Raw genomic sequence first — 17,948 nt, 5'->3', positions numbered from 1 at the left:
CCCCCAATTTTCTTTCCAAAAATTATTTTAGAATCCACAAAGGAAGGAAGCTGGCGTACAACATGTAAACAACAGTATAGTGTACATTTGAAAAGCAGTTCAAGTGTATGTTCTTCCCAACAAGGAGACTCATAGTAAACAACCGAGTGTAGATCTGAAAGGCAGTTCATACACATATTTGTTTTTTAAAAAAAAAAAAGTGGGGGGAGTGTAGGAGATCAGAATATGCCACCAAAAAATATGCCACTCTGGCACAAGGATTATTTTGAGCTGAAATCAATTGAGAAGAAGCAGATACAAGAAAAGCTCTAAGGCATGAAACCATAAGAATTCTAGAAGAAAATGTTGGGAAAAGCTCTCACAGACATTGGCCTAGGCAAAGAATTTATGAAGACCCCAAAAGCAATCACGGCAACAGCAAAAATAAATAAATGGACCGAATCCAATTAAAAAGCTTTCGCACAGTGCCAAGACAATAAATGTCGGCGTGGATGCAGAGAGACAGGAACACTCATACACTGCTGGTGGGACTGCAAACTAGCACAAACTGCATGGAAAGTAGTACGGAGATACCTCAGAGAACTAAAAGTAGAACTACCATTTGATCCAGCAATCCTGCTACTGGGTATTTACCCAAAGGAAGAAAGGACATTCTATAAAAAAGACACCTGCACTTGAATGTTTACAGCGGCACAATTCACAATGGCAAAGACGTGGAAACAACCCAAGTGCCCATCAATACATGAGTGGATTAATAAAATGTGCTATATGTATACCATGGAGTTCTACTCAGCCTTAAAAAAATGGTGCACTAATGCCTCTTGTATTAACCCGGATGGAACTGGAGACCATCCTTCTAAGCATCACAAGAATGGAAACAACAACCACCAAATGACTCACCATTAAATCAGAACCAATCAATCAACACTTATATGTGCACACGTAGAAATAACATTCATGGCAATCAGGCAGGTGGTGACTCTGAGTGACAGCAGTTGCAGTGGTGGTGGATTAAATCAAGGAAGAAACAAATGTTTGCAAAGTGACAACTGTAAGGATTACTTCTTCCCACCAGCTCAAAAACAAACAACAAATACAGCGGGCTCACTGTGTGCTCTCCTACCGCATCGTTTATTGTCGGGCATTTGTACAGTTATTGTAGACTTTATGAATCTTAATTTGACTGTGATGTGTATTTATTCGTCCATTCATTTTCCAACCTGCTTATTCAGTTCACTGCCATGGGTGGCTGGACCCTCCCCACAGCTCAGGACGAGTGGCAAGAGCCAGCCTGGATGGGATGTCACCCACTACAGGGCGCCCCCACACCCACACCCAGGCAGACGGGGACAACGTGGACAGGCCAGTGCATCCCCCACACGGCTCTGGGAGGAGGGAGGAACCAGAGTGTCTGGAGAAAACCCAGACGGACACGGGGAGAAAACACAAACCCCACCCAGACAGCGGCCTTGGCTGGGAATCGATTTTTTTTTTTTTCTCATCAATGTTAGAGCAAAAGGACATCGAAGGATGTTATCTGAGGACCGGCTGTACTGTCACGGTGGATACATGTCATTCTCCGTTTGTCACAACCCACAGATGTGCAACACCAATAGTGAGCCCTGACGTAAACTGTGGGCTTTGGGTGATACTGACATGTCCGTGTAGGTTCGTCACCTGTACCCGACACACGAGTCTGGTGGGGGGTACTGACACGGGGGAGGTGGGCGGCAGAGGGTATACAGGAACTCTGTACTTTCCGCTCAATTTTGCTACGAACCTAGAACTGCTTTAAAAAGTACAGTTTATTTTTTCAAAGGAATTAAGAGCTGTACAACAATGTGTACCTGAATTCATGATTTTCAGATTTATGTCTTAACCCAATAATGTCAGATTAAGCATTCAAGCACCTACGGTGAAGTCTTAAAAGTCTAAAAAGAGTGTGAGACTAAGAGCCCTGCTAGGCAACTTCTAGTAATCACTGGCCCTCCTGCTGCTAGCAAGGCTTAAACGTTGGTTCTCCAAAGCCTTCTTGGTCATTTGATCAATTTAAAAGATTCTTAAGATAAACTCGGCTGCCTGTGAAGGCCCCATGGCTAAAGGTAAAAGCTAAGGTAGCCGGACAGGTGTGTTTCTTACCTTTCTTGGGGCACTGCACATCATATGCTATTGTATTAATGACAAGTTTAAAATCATTCATTAGCAGAATATCCATCAAGGTTGAAGCTGGCATCTCATAGCCATCTGAAAAAAAAAAAAAACAGTGGAAAAATATGTCTCTGTTTTAGAACAGTAAGAACTATTTTCCAACACATAGAAAATTACTAACCCAGTCTTTGCAATACAGCAGTGGACATTTACTTTTTGGGGGGGCCCCGAAACCCAAATGCCATTCCCACTGCGGGGAATCCTCTTGTGTTCTCTACCTCCTGTTTCACTGGCCCGAGTGGAACAGGCGGGCCCTCCCTCTCCTGCTCCCTGTCAGCAGGGCTGGAATCCAGGTTAAGGCCCCCGGCAAACTGTCGTTGCAGAAGGTCCCGGGAAGATTCGGGAGAAGGGGGGGCTCCTCACAGCAAAGCAGGGAGTGGAGGGGCCAGGGTTTGGGGGGGGGTGTTAGCAACAGAGCCCGTCAGGTGGTCTCTGGGCTAATGTGGTCTCTGCTCCTGTCCTCTCCCAGGTCCTGTCCTCTCCCAGCCCTGGCTTCTGTCACTTGCAGTGGGAGCGCCTGCTGACACACTCTTCTGCTCAGCCAGAGTCGGTTTCTGATGTCCACAGCCAGGCCCCTCACGGGTACACGTGGGCACACGGGCAGTAACATTTTTAAAAGCCTGCCTTTCCCTTATTTTTCATTACTAACGGTGACTGACTGGTGTTACTCAAAAACTCAGCAACCCAACAGCACCACAAGCTGTACCACCCGGTGGGCCGCCCTCCCCTTCTAGCTTGGGAAAAATGAAAAGAGGCAAAACTTCGAGGAGGTGGGGTGGCAGGGATAGTAGTGAACATAATTAAGTCTAAGAAATAAATTTGCATTTGAATGGTTTATTTTGTGGAGGTAGAGAGAGGTAGGAGAGGGTCTAACAGTAATTTCAAATACCCTAGGACTATTTCAGAAAAAAAAATGTCTAGGAAATTGTTAACTGCAATGTGCTTTTTGCACAGCTTTTCATATGGCCTCGTGTCTACTGTTGTATTTTTGAAGTAAACTTGAACGTAACCCGGGTGTTGGCAAAAAACGGGTGCTGGGTTGGAGTTTCTTTCCATCATGTTTCTTTCAGAACAGCCCACATGTAATTACATGAAATAAAGTCCAGGAAGATGCTGATGTTTATTTTCTCCGGGCCTGGTGTAACATTCGGCCAAACCACAGTTATCTCAGCAGCGTTTCTGTGTGCAGTTAGTAACTAGTGGAACACAACTACTACAATCAGGACGAGCCGGCTGCCTGCCCACTGTGTGGTTCTCTGTAGGCCTTTTGTTCCGGAAGGCAGCAAATCAAGTCTGCACCTGAGTCTCTGTTCCTAGAATTTGGCTGCTTGGATTCCTGTTCATCAGCTGGAGTGAGATCATTTTCCAAAAAAAATGCCAAAAACTCAACCCACACGATGGGCAAAACTGTGACAAGCTCAGAACACTCTTTTCAAGCCCAAATTAAACACGGGCAAATTCCACCCACACGGTCTCTTTTTTGAAAAAAAATCAGCAACACACCAATCGTTTCATCTTTCCTAGTGTCATTTACCAAAATTTGCATTTAAATCACTTCAAACCAGCCCCTGGAAATATTACTATAAAAAGAAATCAACTGAATATAATTTCTCAATTGAAATACTACGTTATCCTTATACAAATGTGTGACTAGCGAAAGATTGATGTGAAACATTTCTAAGGCGCTAGTGATACAGGGCTGAATTTTTCATGTATTCTTGGGAAAGTATCAATTTAAACCCCCAATAAAGTGTGTGTGATTCAGTCCAAAGAGCACATTTTCCCCAAGATTTCTAGTCTCTTTGTGTTTTCCATTTCAAAGCTACTAAAATTATTTTTGAAACAAACAAGGTACGTATCATTGTTTTAACCTCTCTTATTTCACTTAACAAATACGTATCGAGTCTACACCACCAGGCAAGCACTGCTCAGCTCTGCCCCTTCTGACCTCTAGGTTTGCACCCGAGGGCTCCTAGCAGCTCAGGACGAGGGGCGCCTCGTGGAGAGGGCTCAGGACACGCATGTCCCCGCGCCTGGGGGATGTCGTCTAGCGCCAGGATGAAGTATGAGGAAGCCCACTGTGCCCTGATCCACGTTTTAGCAACAAGAAAGCTGTCCTTCCAGTTAAATCTACACTAACCTACAAGCCTTTCCCGATTTGTCCCCCACCTCAAATTCCTCCTCCTTCCCCCCAGCTCCCTGCTCTGCTGTGTCACTCTCCGTGACACTTACTATCTCACAAAATGTACAATCTATTTCTTTATTCTGTTTCTTTCTCCTCCTGAATGGAAGCTCCGGAAGGGCAGGAGTTTTTTATCCCTTTTATTTTTTGCTCTACCGCTGGCATCGAAAATAGTGCCTGGCATATGTTAGGGGCTCAGTAAGTATTTACTAAGTGAATCAGTTCTTTAATCTGCATTTTTCCAACTTCTGTATCTATCCTTTAGTTGATTCTGAACTTGGATTGGGAAGAAGAATGTTTATTTCCTTTTCAAAACTACAATAGTAATCATTAAGTTTTACATGAGTTTATTATAACTATTTAATATCATAATAAAATAACTGCAAACTTATTAATTTATATTTGTAGCTTCTGTATATTGGGCTAGGGTATTCTATTTAAGGGGCAGTTAGTCTAGGACCATTTTATACTATGAGAACATAAAAGCTATATTCCAAATGTAAAATGTCTAAATGATTAAAAACTTCTTCTGGTATTAAAAAAAATACATATATATATATGTTTTTTTGGTTTTTTTTTTTGAGACAGGGTCTTGCTCTGTTGCCTGGGCTAGAGTGCCATGGCGTCAGCCTTGCTCACAGCAACCTCAAACTCCTGGGCTCCAAGGATCCTCCTTCCTCAGCCTCTTGAGTAGCTGGGATTACAGGTATGCATCACACCTGGTTCATTTTTCTTATTTTTTTTTTTTGTAGAGACAGGGTCTCACTAAGTTGCTTAGGCTGGTCTTGAATTCTTGGCCTCAAGCGATCCTCCTGCCTCGGTCTCCCAAAGTACTAGGATTACAGGTGTGAGCCATTGCGCCCAGCTGAAAAAATGTATATTCTTCCTAAGAACTAATTTTGTCAAAGAACATACTAGACTGTAACTGCTTTTATAAAAAAGATGAATGAACTATTTGTGTATTTTAATTACTCCCTGGCTATTTTAATCACTGAAATTGCATTTTATTTTCTAATTATCCAAATTTTGCTAAAAATTACATGCGAATGCCTATGCCACTACAATTCTCTCAAGAGAAAACATTTTTAGGCTAAGTTTATAAAATAAGTAACTGAAATTTACATTAAACTTACTCCATTACTTTTTTACTCAATGGAGTTAAAAAAAATTAATAGCACTGACATGTAAAAATGAAGGACTTAGTAAACGCCAATCATTGGCCGGGCATGGTGGCTCACACCTGCAATCCTAGCACTCTGGGAGGCTGAGGCGGGAGGATTGCTCGAGGTCAGGAGTTCAAGACCAGCCTGAGCAAGAGCGAGACCCCATCTCCACTAAAAATAGAAAGAAATTATCTGGACAACTAAAAATACATACAGAAAAAATTAGCCGGGCATGGTGGCGCATGCCTGTAGTCCCAGCTACCCGGGAGGCTGAGGCAGGAGGATCGCTTGAGCCCGGGAGTTTGAGGTTGCTGTGAGCTAGGCTGATGCCACGGCACTCTAGCCTGGGCAACAGAGTGAGACTCTGTCTCAGAAACAAACAAAATAACAAAAAAACACCAATCATTTACTATATAATGAATTAATTAATGCAATTCTTTCTAGAGAAGTAAAGAACCAAACAAGGTTCAGGAGAAGAGAAAGCAGCCCCGGGACAAAGTTACAAAATACAGGAACCCACATACCTGCTGTGAAGATCGCTGCGGTTCGGATGCCCTTGTCTTCGTTCCGCAGGTCCTGGAGGAAGGAACCAACTGTTGACGACACTGGTCTGACTACGAACTGACAGCGCTCTTTTCTGGACGGCAAAGTAAGCGTGATCGAGGGAAGGCCATGTCGATAGTTAACTGTTATTTCTGTCAGGACAAATAATACAGGAAATGTGTGAATTTTACCATAAGGAACAATTCTTGAAATACATGAATTCTAAATGGAATGCTTAAACATGAAATTCACAAGCCTCTGAAGCCCTGTAAAAGTCTGCCATGCTTGCACGGTGCCATCGTTATACGACGGTCTACACAGCCCCTGCCACCCTGTACCATTTCATCGTGGCATGTACCACACTGTATCGCAATCATCTGCATAAAGTCTTCCCAGGCAGAGAGTTAATTAAGTTCTTGAGGGCAGAAATCATCGCTTACTCAGCTCCTCTGATTGCTGGGGTGGAAATCTGACAAAAGACAAGCAGAGATTCTGGGAGCAGAGAAGGGAGGAACTAAACCCAAGCAGGGGATGGGGTGGGGCGGAGACAGTGCAAGAGAAGTCTGTCTTGTTCAAAATTCACAGCTCTCGCTTAATCTGGAAGACGACAAACACGGCCAGCACCCGAATCGAGGAAGCCATGAGAGCACTCACCATCGCGGGGCACCGCTGTGCTGTAAAGCTGTGACTGGCAGTAGTTCACACTCCCACACCGCTGCACACACCAAACCTGCAGGGAACAAAGATTATACTGCTTTTAGAAAGAGTGGCGAGGTTGAAATAGGTGTCTTTACCAGAAGATTCTTCTTAGTCTTACATGACAGGCACGACGGAAAATTCCACTTCCCACGCGTCCCCGGGTAAGCCCCGAGGAGAGCTGGCTGCACCATTCTGGCTGCTGCATTCGCTGTGGCAGCAACACACCGGAACAGGGGTCTCAAACCGCAGTACAAGGGCCCCCGAAAACCCTAGAAGGTCTATGGGAATTTTTAAATTCTGTTTTTCCTTTTAGGTAAATAATCTCCAACAAAGGACTGCGAGCATCAAAGTATCGTCCCCGGGCCAGAAGCATCGGCGACCCCACGGAGCTGATCAGAAATGCACAATCGCAGCCTCAGCCCAGACTTACTGTATTCATTACAATCTGCATTTTAACAAGGTCCCCAGGTGATTCACCGGCACAGCTGAGTTTGAGAAACGCTACTCTGGATCTGTGCTGTCCCATGTGGGAGCTACTAGTCATATGTGGCTATTTAAATTAATTAAGATTACAGGCCGGGCGCGGTGGCTCACGTCTGTAATCCCAGCACTCCGGGAGGCCGAGGCGGGAGGATCGCTCGAGGTCAGGAGTTCGAGACCAGCCTGAGCAAGAGCGAGACCCCGTCTCTACTAAAAATAGAAAGAAATTAGCCAAACAACTAAAATATATATACAAAAAAATTAGCCGGGCACGGTGGCACATGCCTGTAGTCCCAGCTACTCGGGAGGCTGAGGCAGGAGGATGGCTTGAGCCCAGGAGTTTGAGGTTGCTGTGAGCGAGGCTGATGCCACGGCACTCACTCTAGCCCGGGCAACAGAGCAAGACTCTGTCTCAAAAAAAAAAAAAAAAAATTCAGTTCCTTAGTACCTGTTGCCACATTTTAAGTGCTCAGTAGCTGTGTGTGCCCTGTGGCTGTCTCTTACTGGGAAGCAAAAGCACAGGAATAGAACATTTCCATCATCACAGAAAGTTCTAGTGCACAGCACTGCTGAGTCCACAGCATCTGAATGGCCACGTCACCATGGAACATGTCTTTAGGGCTGGCATTAGTGTTTGTGTTTACAGTTATATTGGTGCTTAATGAAAGCCAAAGGACATCATGGTGCACCGTGTGAACTGAATTATCGTGTAGTAGGAAGAAAGGGCATTGAAGAACTGGTTCGCAGGCATGTGGAACTCAAAGACCTTGTGCCATAGACGCAACATGGCTGTATCCTATCATTTTTTACTGCATCACCTTGCAGTAGTTTAAGATGACGCTGACTCAAATGGCATTCCAGCATGCTGGAAATGAAAAGAACCTCATCAGCAAGTGAAACAAAAAATCCGAATACACGTTCCAGTGTTCAACACAACACAGAGGATTAGTGTCAACAAAACACCATCTGTCACACTAAAGCAGTTCATTTCAGTTTTATTTCTAAAACTTGAATTCATTATTAAAATGAAAAGAAAAGAAGCAGATTATGTCTTAAAATAGAAGCAAATCCCAATAAACATACGTAGAAGTTTTCCAATCTGGGGTAATAGCTATTACAATACTGTCTTTAGCGAAACTACATCAAATTGAGAAAAATGTATCTACTTGAAAACACATCAGAATTAATTCTCTATCAAAAATATTTTAATACTTCTTTAAGCCAGGCTCGGTGGCTCACGCCTGTAATCCTAGCACTTTGGGAGGATGAGGTGGGAGGATCTCTTGAGGCCAGGAGTTTGAGACCAGCCTGGGAAACAGCGAGACCCCATCTCTACTAAAAACTAAGAATTAGCCGGATGTGGTGGCGTGCACCTGTAGTCCCAGATACTCGGGAGGCTGAGGCAGGAGGATCGCTTGAGCCCAGGAGTTTGAGGTTGCTGTGAGCTATGATGACCCCACTGCACTCCAACCTGGGCAACAGAGCGAGACCCTGTCTCAAAACAGAAAACAAAAACCCAGGCAGATTTAAAATACAAATCTAGAGGCCAGTAAGAAGAATTCATCAAAGAGAGCTGGTACATAGCAGTATGATTTTTTTTTTTTTTTTGGTACAAAAAAGCAAAAAGAAATCATGAAAGCCCGGAGCTCAGTGTGAGGTTCTACAGAAAATCATGATGCACCACAGGATATAAAACTAATGAACTCAAGGACAAGCTTCAAAGCAAAACAATGATCTAAGCAAGGAGTTTACAGAGCAACTGAACTCCAAAAGCACATATTGCTGGCTTCACATATTCCACGGAAGTACTCTACAGTAAGTGGTACATAAAACAGGGTTTAAAATGATTGAGGTTTTTATTCATTTTTTAATGCATATATTTTACCAATTTCCTTGTTCAGCCTTTTTCCTGCATTCTTACTACTTTTTTCTGTTACGTTACGTTCACTACAGCTTTGAGTGGTACCTTCACTGAGCACCTGCAGGTAGTAAACCCTCATCTGTGTTTCACATTCAACAATTTCTGTCCTTTTAATCATTGAGTTTAATCTGTTTACAGTTATTGTGATTTCAAATAAATGTAGATATCTGCCATCTTATTCTGTTTTCTATTTGTTCTGATTTTCCCTTATGTTCTTTTTCCTTTCTTGTTTCCTAATTGAATAATTTTTTTATACCCTTTTCTCTCTCTTTTCTCTCTCTTTATTCTCTTAGTGCTTGCCCTTTACATTCTGAGACATTCTTACCTGGCTTAAGAGTGTACAGTTAATTTTTCTACTCTGCTGTTGAACAATAATAAGGATTTAGAATGTTATCAGTCACAATTAAGAAAGAAATGTTTCTAACTTTTGTTTAGAACTTACCAAATTGTCATCATGACTGTTGTTTTATATAGTGGTAGTTTCTTGGAGTCATCTGTAAGTTTTCTAACTTTGTTGTTCTCCATCTTTCTTACATCCCGTTTTCTTAGGTGTTCAATTCCATTCTTACTGAGGGGAGCTTGCTTGGTAAGGATCTTTTAGTATCTCAGTCTTTGTTTTGTTGAAAATCGTAATTTACCTGGATATAAACCTGCAGGTTGACTATAATTTCCCCTCAGAACCTTAAGATACCCTTTGCCTCTGGCATCTATCAATTCATCTGTGGATCTAGTTGCTTTTCCTTTGCAGGCAACCTCTCTTTTTTCAGGAATTTTAAAGATTTTTGTTTCTGGGGTTCTGCAGTTTTGTCACAGTGGGTCAGGTTAAGATTTAATTTCATTTTTCCTGTTTGGGACTCACTGTACTTCTTAATTAAATCTAAAGGTGCACACTGAGACAGAGTCCTGGTGCGAGAAATCTGAACCCGAGTGTGTGTGCAGGGCAGCCACATGGAGGGGCACCTGGCGTAGCCATGCCGGACCCTCAGTGTGGCAAGGAGGGTGCCCACGTAATGGAAGGGCAATTGGTGTGGCTGGGACAGGCAGAACAGGACCAAGAAAACATCTGTACTAGGCCGGGCACGGTGGCTCACGCCTGTAATCCTAGACCTCTGGGAGGCTGAGGCAGGAGGATCACTCGAGGTCAGGAGTTCGAGACCAGCCTGAGCAAGAGCGAGACCCCGTCTCTACTAAAAATAGAAAGAAATTAGCTGGACAACTAAAAATACATATAGAAAAAATTAGCCGGGCGTGGTGGCGCATGCCTGTAGTCCCAGCTACTCGGGAGGCTGAGGCAGGAGGATCGCTTGAGTCCAGGAGTTTGAGGTTGCTGTGAGCGAGGCTGACACCACGGCACTCACTCTAGCCTGGGCGACAGAGTGAGACTCTGTCTCAAAAAAAAAAAAAAAAAAACATCTGCACGGGAGGTAGTCTCCAAAAAGAGGCGCTGGAGCCCAAATGGGGCACGACAGGCATCTGGGCGGGGGAGGGAGCGGTGGAGACGAGGAACTGTCACACGCAGGAAGAGCGACCACATAAGGACATATGTCAAGGAAATGGAAGCCAGGGTAATTCTGTCTAAAGAGGCCGCCGCACTACGGAAAGGCACTAGACTGGACTCTGCAGTGTTCAACTGGAGCTGGAAATACTGATACGAATTCATGGTCTTTAATTTATAAAAATATTAAAAAAAATAAAGATAGAAATTTTCAAAGTGCAAATGTTTCATGACTACGTATATAATATAAAGTTTAAATTTTATGTATTTATATTTTTGTACTTACGTGTGTGTATGTACATATGTGTGTCTGTATAGCCTCTCTCTCTGTGGGCCTGGGGGCAGCAGCTCACAGCAACGATCACATCCAGCATCCAGACCTTGGCACTAAGTGCTGCACTTGCCCACTTGCCTGCTTGGAGAAATGGCGAATTCTAGGGCTGGGCACGGAAAGGACGAGATGAGCCCGGGGCAGAATGCAAGAAGTGCTCAGTGAACGGGGGAAGACGAAGCAAAAGGATGCAGAACTCAGCTTGAAGGGAGTTCCCCGTGGTCAACTCCGGAACTTTCAGCATTAAAATAATCAAGGACAGTAACAAGTTATAATCCACTGGAGAAGACGGGAAACCATGAGTCCATTCTGACATAGTTATGTGAATGAATTTTTAAAAGAATGAGATATTTACACAGTTTTCAAATGCCTCCATGCAAAAGCATTAATCCTCCCCAAAAAATAGTAACTTCAAAGGCAAGAAGCTTAGCAGATCTTACATGACCAAAATTAGTATTATCGGTCATGGGGCAAATCGAAATCATGAAATGAGAACATTTGCAACACTTCGATGATATTCCTGACAAAGATGCTACATAACCTTAATCAAATCTCAAGGAAACACCAGACAAAGCCAAACGGAGACTTTCTACAGAACAACTGTAATCTACAGTCTGTAAGAAGACTCTACTGTCAACTGAGATGGAGATCCCATCTCTAAAACATTTTCTTTTAAATTGAGTTCTTAAAAAAAAATTCACTGTTTTCATCCCTTTAAAAGTAAAAATAGTAGCTTTTTGTGATTCCAATGTTACATTCTAGATGCACTAGGAAAATGTCAAGTAACAAGAAGTAGAAAGGAAGGTCAAAGACGTCATGAAGCTTAAGCTGAAAAAAAAAAAAAAAAAAAGATGCAACAGCTTGACTTCAAAAAGGAAACAGAACCCTTTGGCCTGGGGTGAAGAAGAAACACTGATGCAATAGGGCAGCAGCAGGAACTAGCGTAATTGGCATAATAAATATAAATCAGAGAGGAGCAGTTTAGATTTCTTAGTCAAAAGGCATACACTGACACAGAAAAATAAAAATAGCATAGTTCTAAATATAAGGCTTCTTAGGACAACTTTAATTATGCTGCTACAAAAGCGCATCTGACACTAGTCTCAGCGTGAGGCTTTCGAAAATAATACGGTGTTGCAATTTGCCCTTTCCACATCCGCTGGTGAAAACCCTGCTACTCCTGCTCTTTCAGGGATCGCTCAACTGTATGCCCCAGATTCCGTCAGATCGTGTAATTTACTTCAAAAAGATGTAAGACACAACCTGAAAACTGGGTAAGAAAAAGCCACAGACTTAGTCCCTAATAACATGTGGTTATTCAAGACTATCAAATTCCCCTTGAAAGGATGAATTCTCATCACCATTAAAGATACTCAAAATAATTTGGCTCAAGATCTAAACACAACGCCAAAAATGCAGTCATGATATTTTGTAAAATCCATACAATCATTATCCATTTTCCCTAACCAAAGATTATATTTGTTTACATATATGTGTGGTCTAGACCTGCGGTCCCCAACCCGAGGGCCATACTGGTCCATGGCCTATTAAGAACCGGGCCACACGGCAGCAGGTGAGTGAGCGAAGCTTCGTCTGTATCTACAGCCGCTCCCCCGTTGCTCGCATCACCGCATGAGCTCCACCTCCTGTCGGATCAGGGGGGACATTAGACGCTCAAGGCAGCATGAACCGTGCCCTAAACTGCACGCGAGGGGTCTAGGTTGTGGCTCCTTATGAGAATCTAACGCCTGATGAGCTGAGGTGATGCTGAGGCGGTGATGCTAGGGCTGGGGAGCGGCTGCACATGTAATAAATGGGCAACCTCACCTGGTCACACGGCTTCAACTACATTACTCTGCCGGTGACTTGAAGCTGTATCTGCAATCCAGAGCGTCTCCTTGTGCATCTAATTTGTACACATGCGAAAGAAACCTTTTAGGGTATCGACCCAATTCATACAATCTCCTATTTTCTAGAAACTGCCTCTGTTTCCACCTAGGGTAGCAGTGGAAAAACCGAAACCACATCTGTACCATGTCACCCGCCGTCCTCCCTTCACCACAATGGACCAGACACCTGCTCCAAGCTGGGCCAATCAGAGTCCCATCCCAGGAATATGACCGCGACTAAGAATCTACGTTCAAACTGAAACTCTTGTACACCACTGGGGAGAGTATAAACTACCACTTTAGAACACTTTAGAACACACATCTCTAACGACCCAGCAATTCTACTCCTAAGTATAAACCAAGAGAAATCACTGCATATGTGCTTAAAAGAGAAATATAACCAGTCAAAGCAGGACTTCTCATAATAAGCAAACCCGGAAACTACGCAGATCATCAGTACGATGAATAAATAATGGTATCAGTAGGCAGAACTCTGTAGCAATGTAGCAACATGGATGAATCTCACAAACATAATGTCAGGCAAAACAGACAGCTACAAAAGCGTATAGGCTATAAGATGCAAAGACACAAAACGCAGTGTCCCCCAAACGCGAGCGACACACACTGTGGAGTATCCGTTGTGCACCTGCACGGGCACGAGCTGACTGGAGTCGGCTTGCTGCAGCCCCCAGCAAGCAGAGAGAACCGTACTGCACACGGCCAACCCGGGAAGGATCAACATTCAAAGTACAGCTTCCACCGAATGCACATCACAAAGTCAAAAAATCATTAGTCAGACTGTCATAAGTCAGGGACCATGATGGATTGAGTTTAGCTGTGAGGACATCCCCATAAAGGCATATAAATGATTTAATCTTGAAGTGACTGGAGTACATTTTATCAAATTGCAATCCAGATGACTGGTGGTTCTTGTTCTGAGACAGAGTCTCACTCTGTTGCCCGGGCTAGAGTGCTGTGCCAAGATCCTAGCTCACTGCAACCTCAAACTCCTGGGCTCAAGCCATCCTCCTGCCTCAGCCTCCCAAAGTGCTACGATTACAGGTAAAAGCCACCCTGCCTGGCCTAGATGACTGGTTGTTAAAGTGCCTCATATGATCCCCCATTTTAAACCAAACTGGCATTTCCACTAGAAATGAAACATCCTTGAAGTCACAGAATTGCTTTTCAAATTCTACAATTCCTTTAAGATCTTTCCTAGTAGATTTTCTTTAACATTTTAGCTTCCATCCATTTCGAAACTCTTTGCCAATAAACAATTTAGTTATTTTACTTTATTTTATCCCAAATTTAAGACACATTAGCTTGTACATTCCTTAGCAGGGTATTTTACTTAAAATAAACACACATTACAGCTTACCGCAGGGTATATGACGGGAGGGGACTTTTGTCTTTCACTTTCTAATACTGTCAAGTTTTTTTTTTACAAGAAACATACATTCTTTTTATACTTGAGAAACATACACATATCTTTATTAATAATGTCATAAAATCCACACATCATTTTATAGTCATGTCTTCTGTAGATCAACTATAGAAGTACAAGTACACTAAAGTCATTTCACTATGATTTAATTATTGTTGGGTACTAACTCTAGTGGTGACATTATGATTTTGTGACTTGGCATTAAGCAGGAACAAGTACAAAATGATAATGCTCTCTCTATCTAATGTACTCTGCCCCTTATTTTATTACAGTGTAAAATCTTAAGGGGTGAAATTTGCTTTCTTTCTTCCGTACGCAGCCACTGTAGAACATTATGTTCCTTTCCCTCAGGGTATTATAATTCAATATTGCTCACTTAAATTCATGCATTTTTTCTTCTAAGTGTTTCCAAGTGTTATATAGCCTTCATTTCATCTATCTTGTAACATTTCTGTGTGGTATATTAGAAATAACTAGGGTTTCTTCTAGAAGAAACCTAGAAACTTCTAGAAACTTCTAGAAGAGGCTTAAACAAAAAAAAAAAAAAAGAAAAATAACTAGAGGAGACTTCAATTGTATAATTTAGAACAGTTACAGAATCAAATATACTCTTTATAGTCTCTGAATCTTTCCTTTTAATCCCATTATTCCTTTCCAACTAATCCAGTCTGTTAATAGTCATGTAAAAACAGAAAAAAAAAAATCAAGCTGCTAAGATTTGCTATGGTTTATAGGTAGAAGAATGTTGAATTTCCTGCTCTTTAAACAGGTTATTTAGTCTCTCTGAGCTTCAGTCTCATCACCTATAAAGCAGGGATCTAACTGCCTCTTTTCCACCTGGACTTGCTCAAAAGCTCAGAAGAAGAGGTTTTGTGAATTATAAGGCATTATAAAGACAATGTGTTATCAATACATGCTTTTTACTGTCAATCAATGCTCAATCTCTTTCCATCAATAACCAAGAGAAAAACCCACAATTATTGCTATTAAACCACTGGTATACAGTTATGATAAAAACAGAGTCTAAAATTCGTATGTGCATGAGATTACGACACCTAGCACTTGGGGGGCTCTCAACAAACATCCCTCTTGTACCACCTTCTCACGATCTATCTGGTAAGTTACTTCGAGTTTCTCCATAAATGGCTCCTTAGGGTACATGTATCACACATTTTGAGGAGGGCCAGGTAAAATCCTTCTATGATATAACCGAATAAAAATGCTGATGTGATAACTTATCCTAACTAGTGCTGTCCAGTGACAAACTGTCCCCTGCCCACAGTGTGCAAGAAAGAAACGAATCGGGAGGTGAGACAGGCCTTACTCCCGCCCTGCTACTGGCGTTGGTGATCCTGTAAACCTCTGCTTTGGGAGACCAGAATTTAAATCTACATTGGTGTTGGAAGTCAGCAAGGCATCCGTCTGGCATTTGCAGTGCCAGCGAGCAAGAAGTGAAGCAACAGAATGGTTGGCAGGGACTCGGCAACTGCCTCGAACACGCACTTAGGGATTCACATTAATCCCAAGAGGCCTCAGAAACTATCCGATGAGACAGGGAACCAGCATGGAGTGTCTGAAGGCAGAACTGAGTCCAGCAGGCAGGGCTGGTCATCCAAACTGTCGCTCACTAGCTACGTAAGGTAGGTCCATTGGCTTCTCTAAACCTCAGTGTTCTTATCTGTACAATGGGGATAACCATACTTTGCAAGGTTACCATGGCATTAGAGACAAGCAGGTGAATGAAGTCCCTTAGCATTCAGTAAGTGCCGCAACATCACTGTTCCCATGATTATTATTATTATTACTATTACCATTTCTCAGGTAGAAGGCACATGACCTCAAAACACAATTACAGACTAACTCACTAATGATCTAAAAAGCTTTGTTACTTTCAAGAAGAGCAACACATCGCAGATTCAATGTTCAATAATGAACTTAAAACCAACTGAGATTTCTTCTGGTGTGTAACGTCAGAGAAGGTAGTAAGCACATCTCTAAGAAGCTTATCATTATGTTGGCAATTTTCTTTGTTGCATGTAAGTCAGAAGCGATAATGAATCCCTGGAAAAAGACCATTACTTGCAAGTACATTTTAGACCATGCAGCTGTTTGAAGACCAATGGTATGTACTAGAAAATCGTACCTTCACAGTTAGGTCACCTGATATTTTTATTTCTCTACAGGCCCTACTTTGGCCCAGTGATTTTGTATCTTTGCCCATCACAGTTTGTTACTAGGCTATTTTCTTACTTGCCATTTAGTTGGGTAAAAGTGTATCATATGAATTTAACAAGAAGCATAGTAAACAAAAAAGTTATAATCATTATGCGAGTCTTAGTTTGGGTTTTCCCCAAAGCAGAGCCTAAGCCAAGTATTTGAGAGTTGGTATTTATCCGGGAGGTGAAACTATAAGGCAAGAGTAAGCAAATGGGAGGCATGAGACAGGGAAGAAAGAAAAGCGAATAGAAGAACGTTACTGAGATCACTGCTGTAGACAAGAGGCATGACAGCATCTCCCAGCACTGTCCCTCCTGTCTTTCAGAAGGACACATCTACCACAGTTGCAACCGAAATCACAGATGGGGACAGTGGATGCAGAGGAAGACCGATGGCACGTGCTACACGTAAAATGCCAGGAAGTTACCATGTGAAAACAAGACTTCCCAGACTTTCCCAAGAAATACGGGGAAGTTACTCTTATCCCGATTTTCACCAAATCGTTTTGAGAACATTTTACTTAGCTATAAAAATAGATCAAAAGTAGGGAAAATAGCCAGGTGTGGTGGCGCATGCCTGTAGTCCCAGCTACTGGGGAGGCTGAGGCAGGAGGATCGCCTGAGCCCGAGAGCTCTGGGCTGTAGAGTGAGATGCACTAAGCTTGGCATCAATATGGTGACCCCCCCCCAGGAGTGACAGACCACCGGGGAGCCTACGGAGGGGTGAATCAGCCCATGTTAAAAACTCTGTGCTGATCAGAAGTGGGACTGTGCCTGTGAACGGCCACTGCACCACAGCCTGGACAACACAGTGAGACCCATCTCTAAAAATAAAAAAGTAGAGAAAATAAAATCTTTGCATATTTCTTATTGTGGGCTTAATAGATAAATAGTCAGATTTCATCTCTATAGAGATTAACTGCAACATTATTTACAACAGCAAAAAACTGAAAACAATCCAACTGTCCAATGACGGTAGAAGGGTTAAATAAGTTATAAATCTATAAAATATGATTATGCATCCATTATAATTGTTCTCAAGAAAATATTAATGATAGGAGGAAAGATTCATGACAATGATATTTTGACAGAATTTAGACCCCAAACTATAATATATATAGTGTTATTGCATAACAAGTATAAACAGGTGGTCTTCCAATTTTTTACATTTCAGAACCAACACTTTCACAACGATGCATTCTAAAGTACCTTGACATGAAATCTGGACTTCAATGCATCCACTAACCAGCCGTGGTCTGTCCTCCCGTCCTAAACAGGGTATGCTAGAAATGTGTGGGGCACCTTTTTGGTTGTCATATTAACTGGCTGTGGGAGCTACAAACATGTAGTACACAAAGCCAGAGATGAGAAACATTC

The 17,948-nt window shown here is 42.5% G+C and overlaps 1 protein-coding gene and 1 long non-coding RNA gene across 2 annotated transcripts in view; one reads left to right on the top strand and one right to left on the bottom strand.

Moving 5' to 3' along the window:
• Window positions 1-17,948, bottom strand: part of MCUB (mitochondrial calcium uniporter dominant negative subunit beta) — a 44,604-nt gene that overhangs the window by 5,649 nt on the left and 21,007 nt on the right. Inside the window, exons 2-4 of the mRNA XM_045537470.1 lie at window positions 6,751-6,826; window positions 6,078-6,248; window positions 2,140-2,244 (exon numbers count right to left, since the gene is read on the bottom strand). Coding sequence (XP_045393426.1) covers window positions 2,140-2,244; window positions 6,078-6,248; window positions 6,751-6,826 — 352 coding nt within the window. The remainder of the gene's footprint in view (window positions 1-2,139; window positions 2,245-6,077; window positions 6,249-6,750; window positions 6,827-17,948) is intronic.
• LOC123627747 lies at window positions 5,072-17,695 on the top strand. The gene is made up of 7 exons (XR_006731476.1): window positions 5,072-5,096; window positions 5,998-6,956; window positions 7,109-7,263; window positions 8,896-9,090; window positions 9,746-9,782; window positions 15,638-15,995; window positions 16,898-17,695. It is a non-coding gene; the product is annotated as an uncharacterized LOC123627747 (long non-coding RNA).

The sequence above is a fragment of the Lemur catta genome, chromosome 26, assembly GCF_020740605.2.
Source record: "Lemur catta isolate mLemCat1 chromosome 26, mLemCat1.pri, whole genome shotgun sequence".
In the NCBI taxonomy this organism is placed as follows: domain Eukaryota; kingdom Metazoa; phylum Chordata; class Mammalia; order Primates; family Lemuridae; genus Lemur; species Lemur catta.
This window is presented reverse-complemented; position numbering and strand designations above follow the sequence as displayed.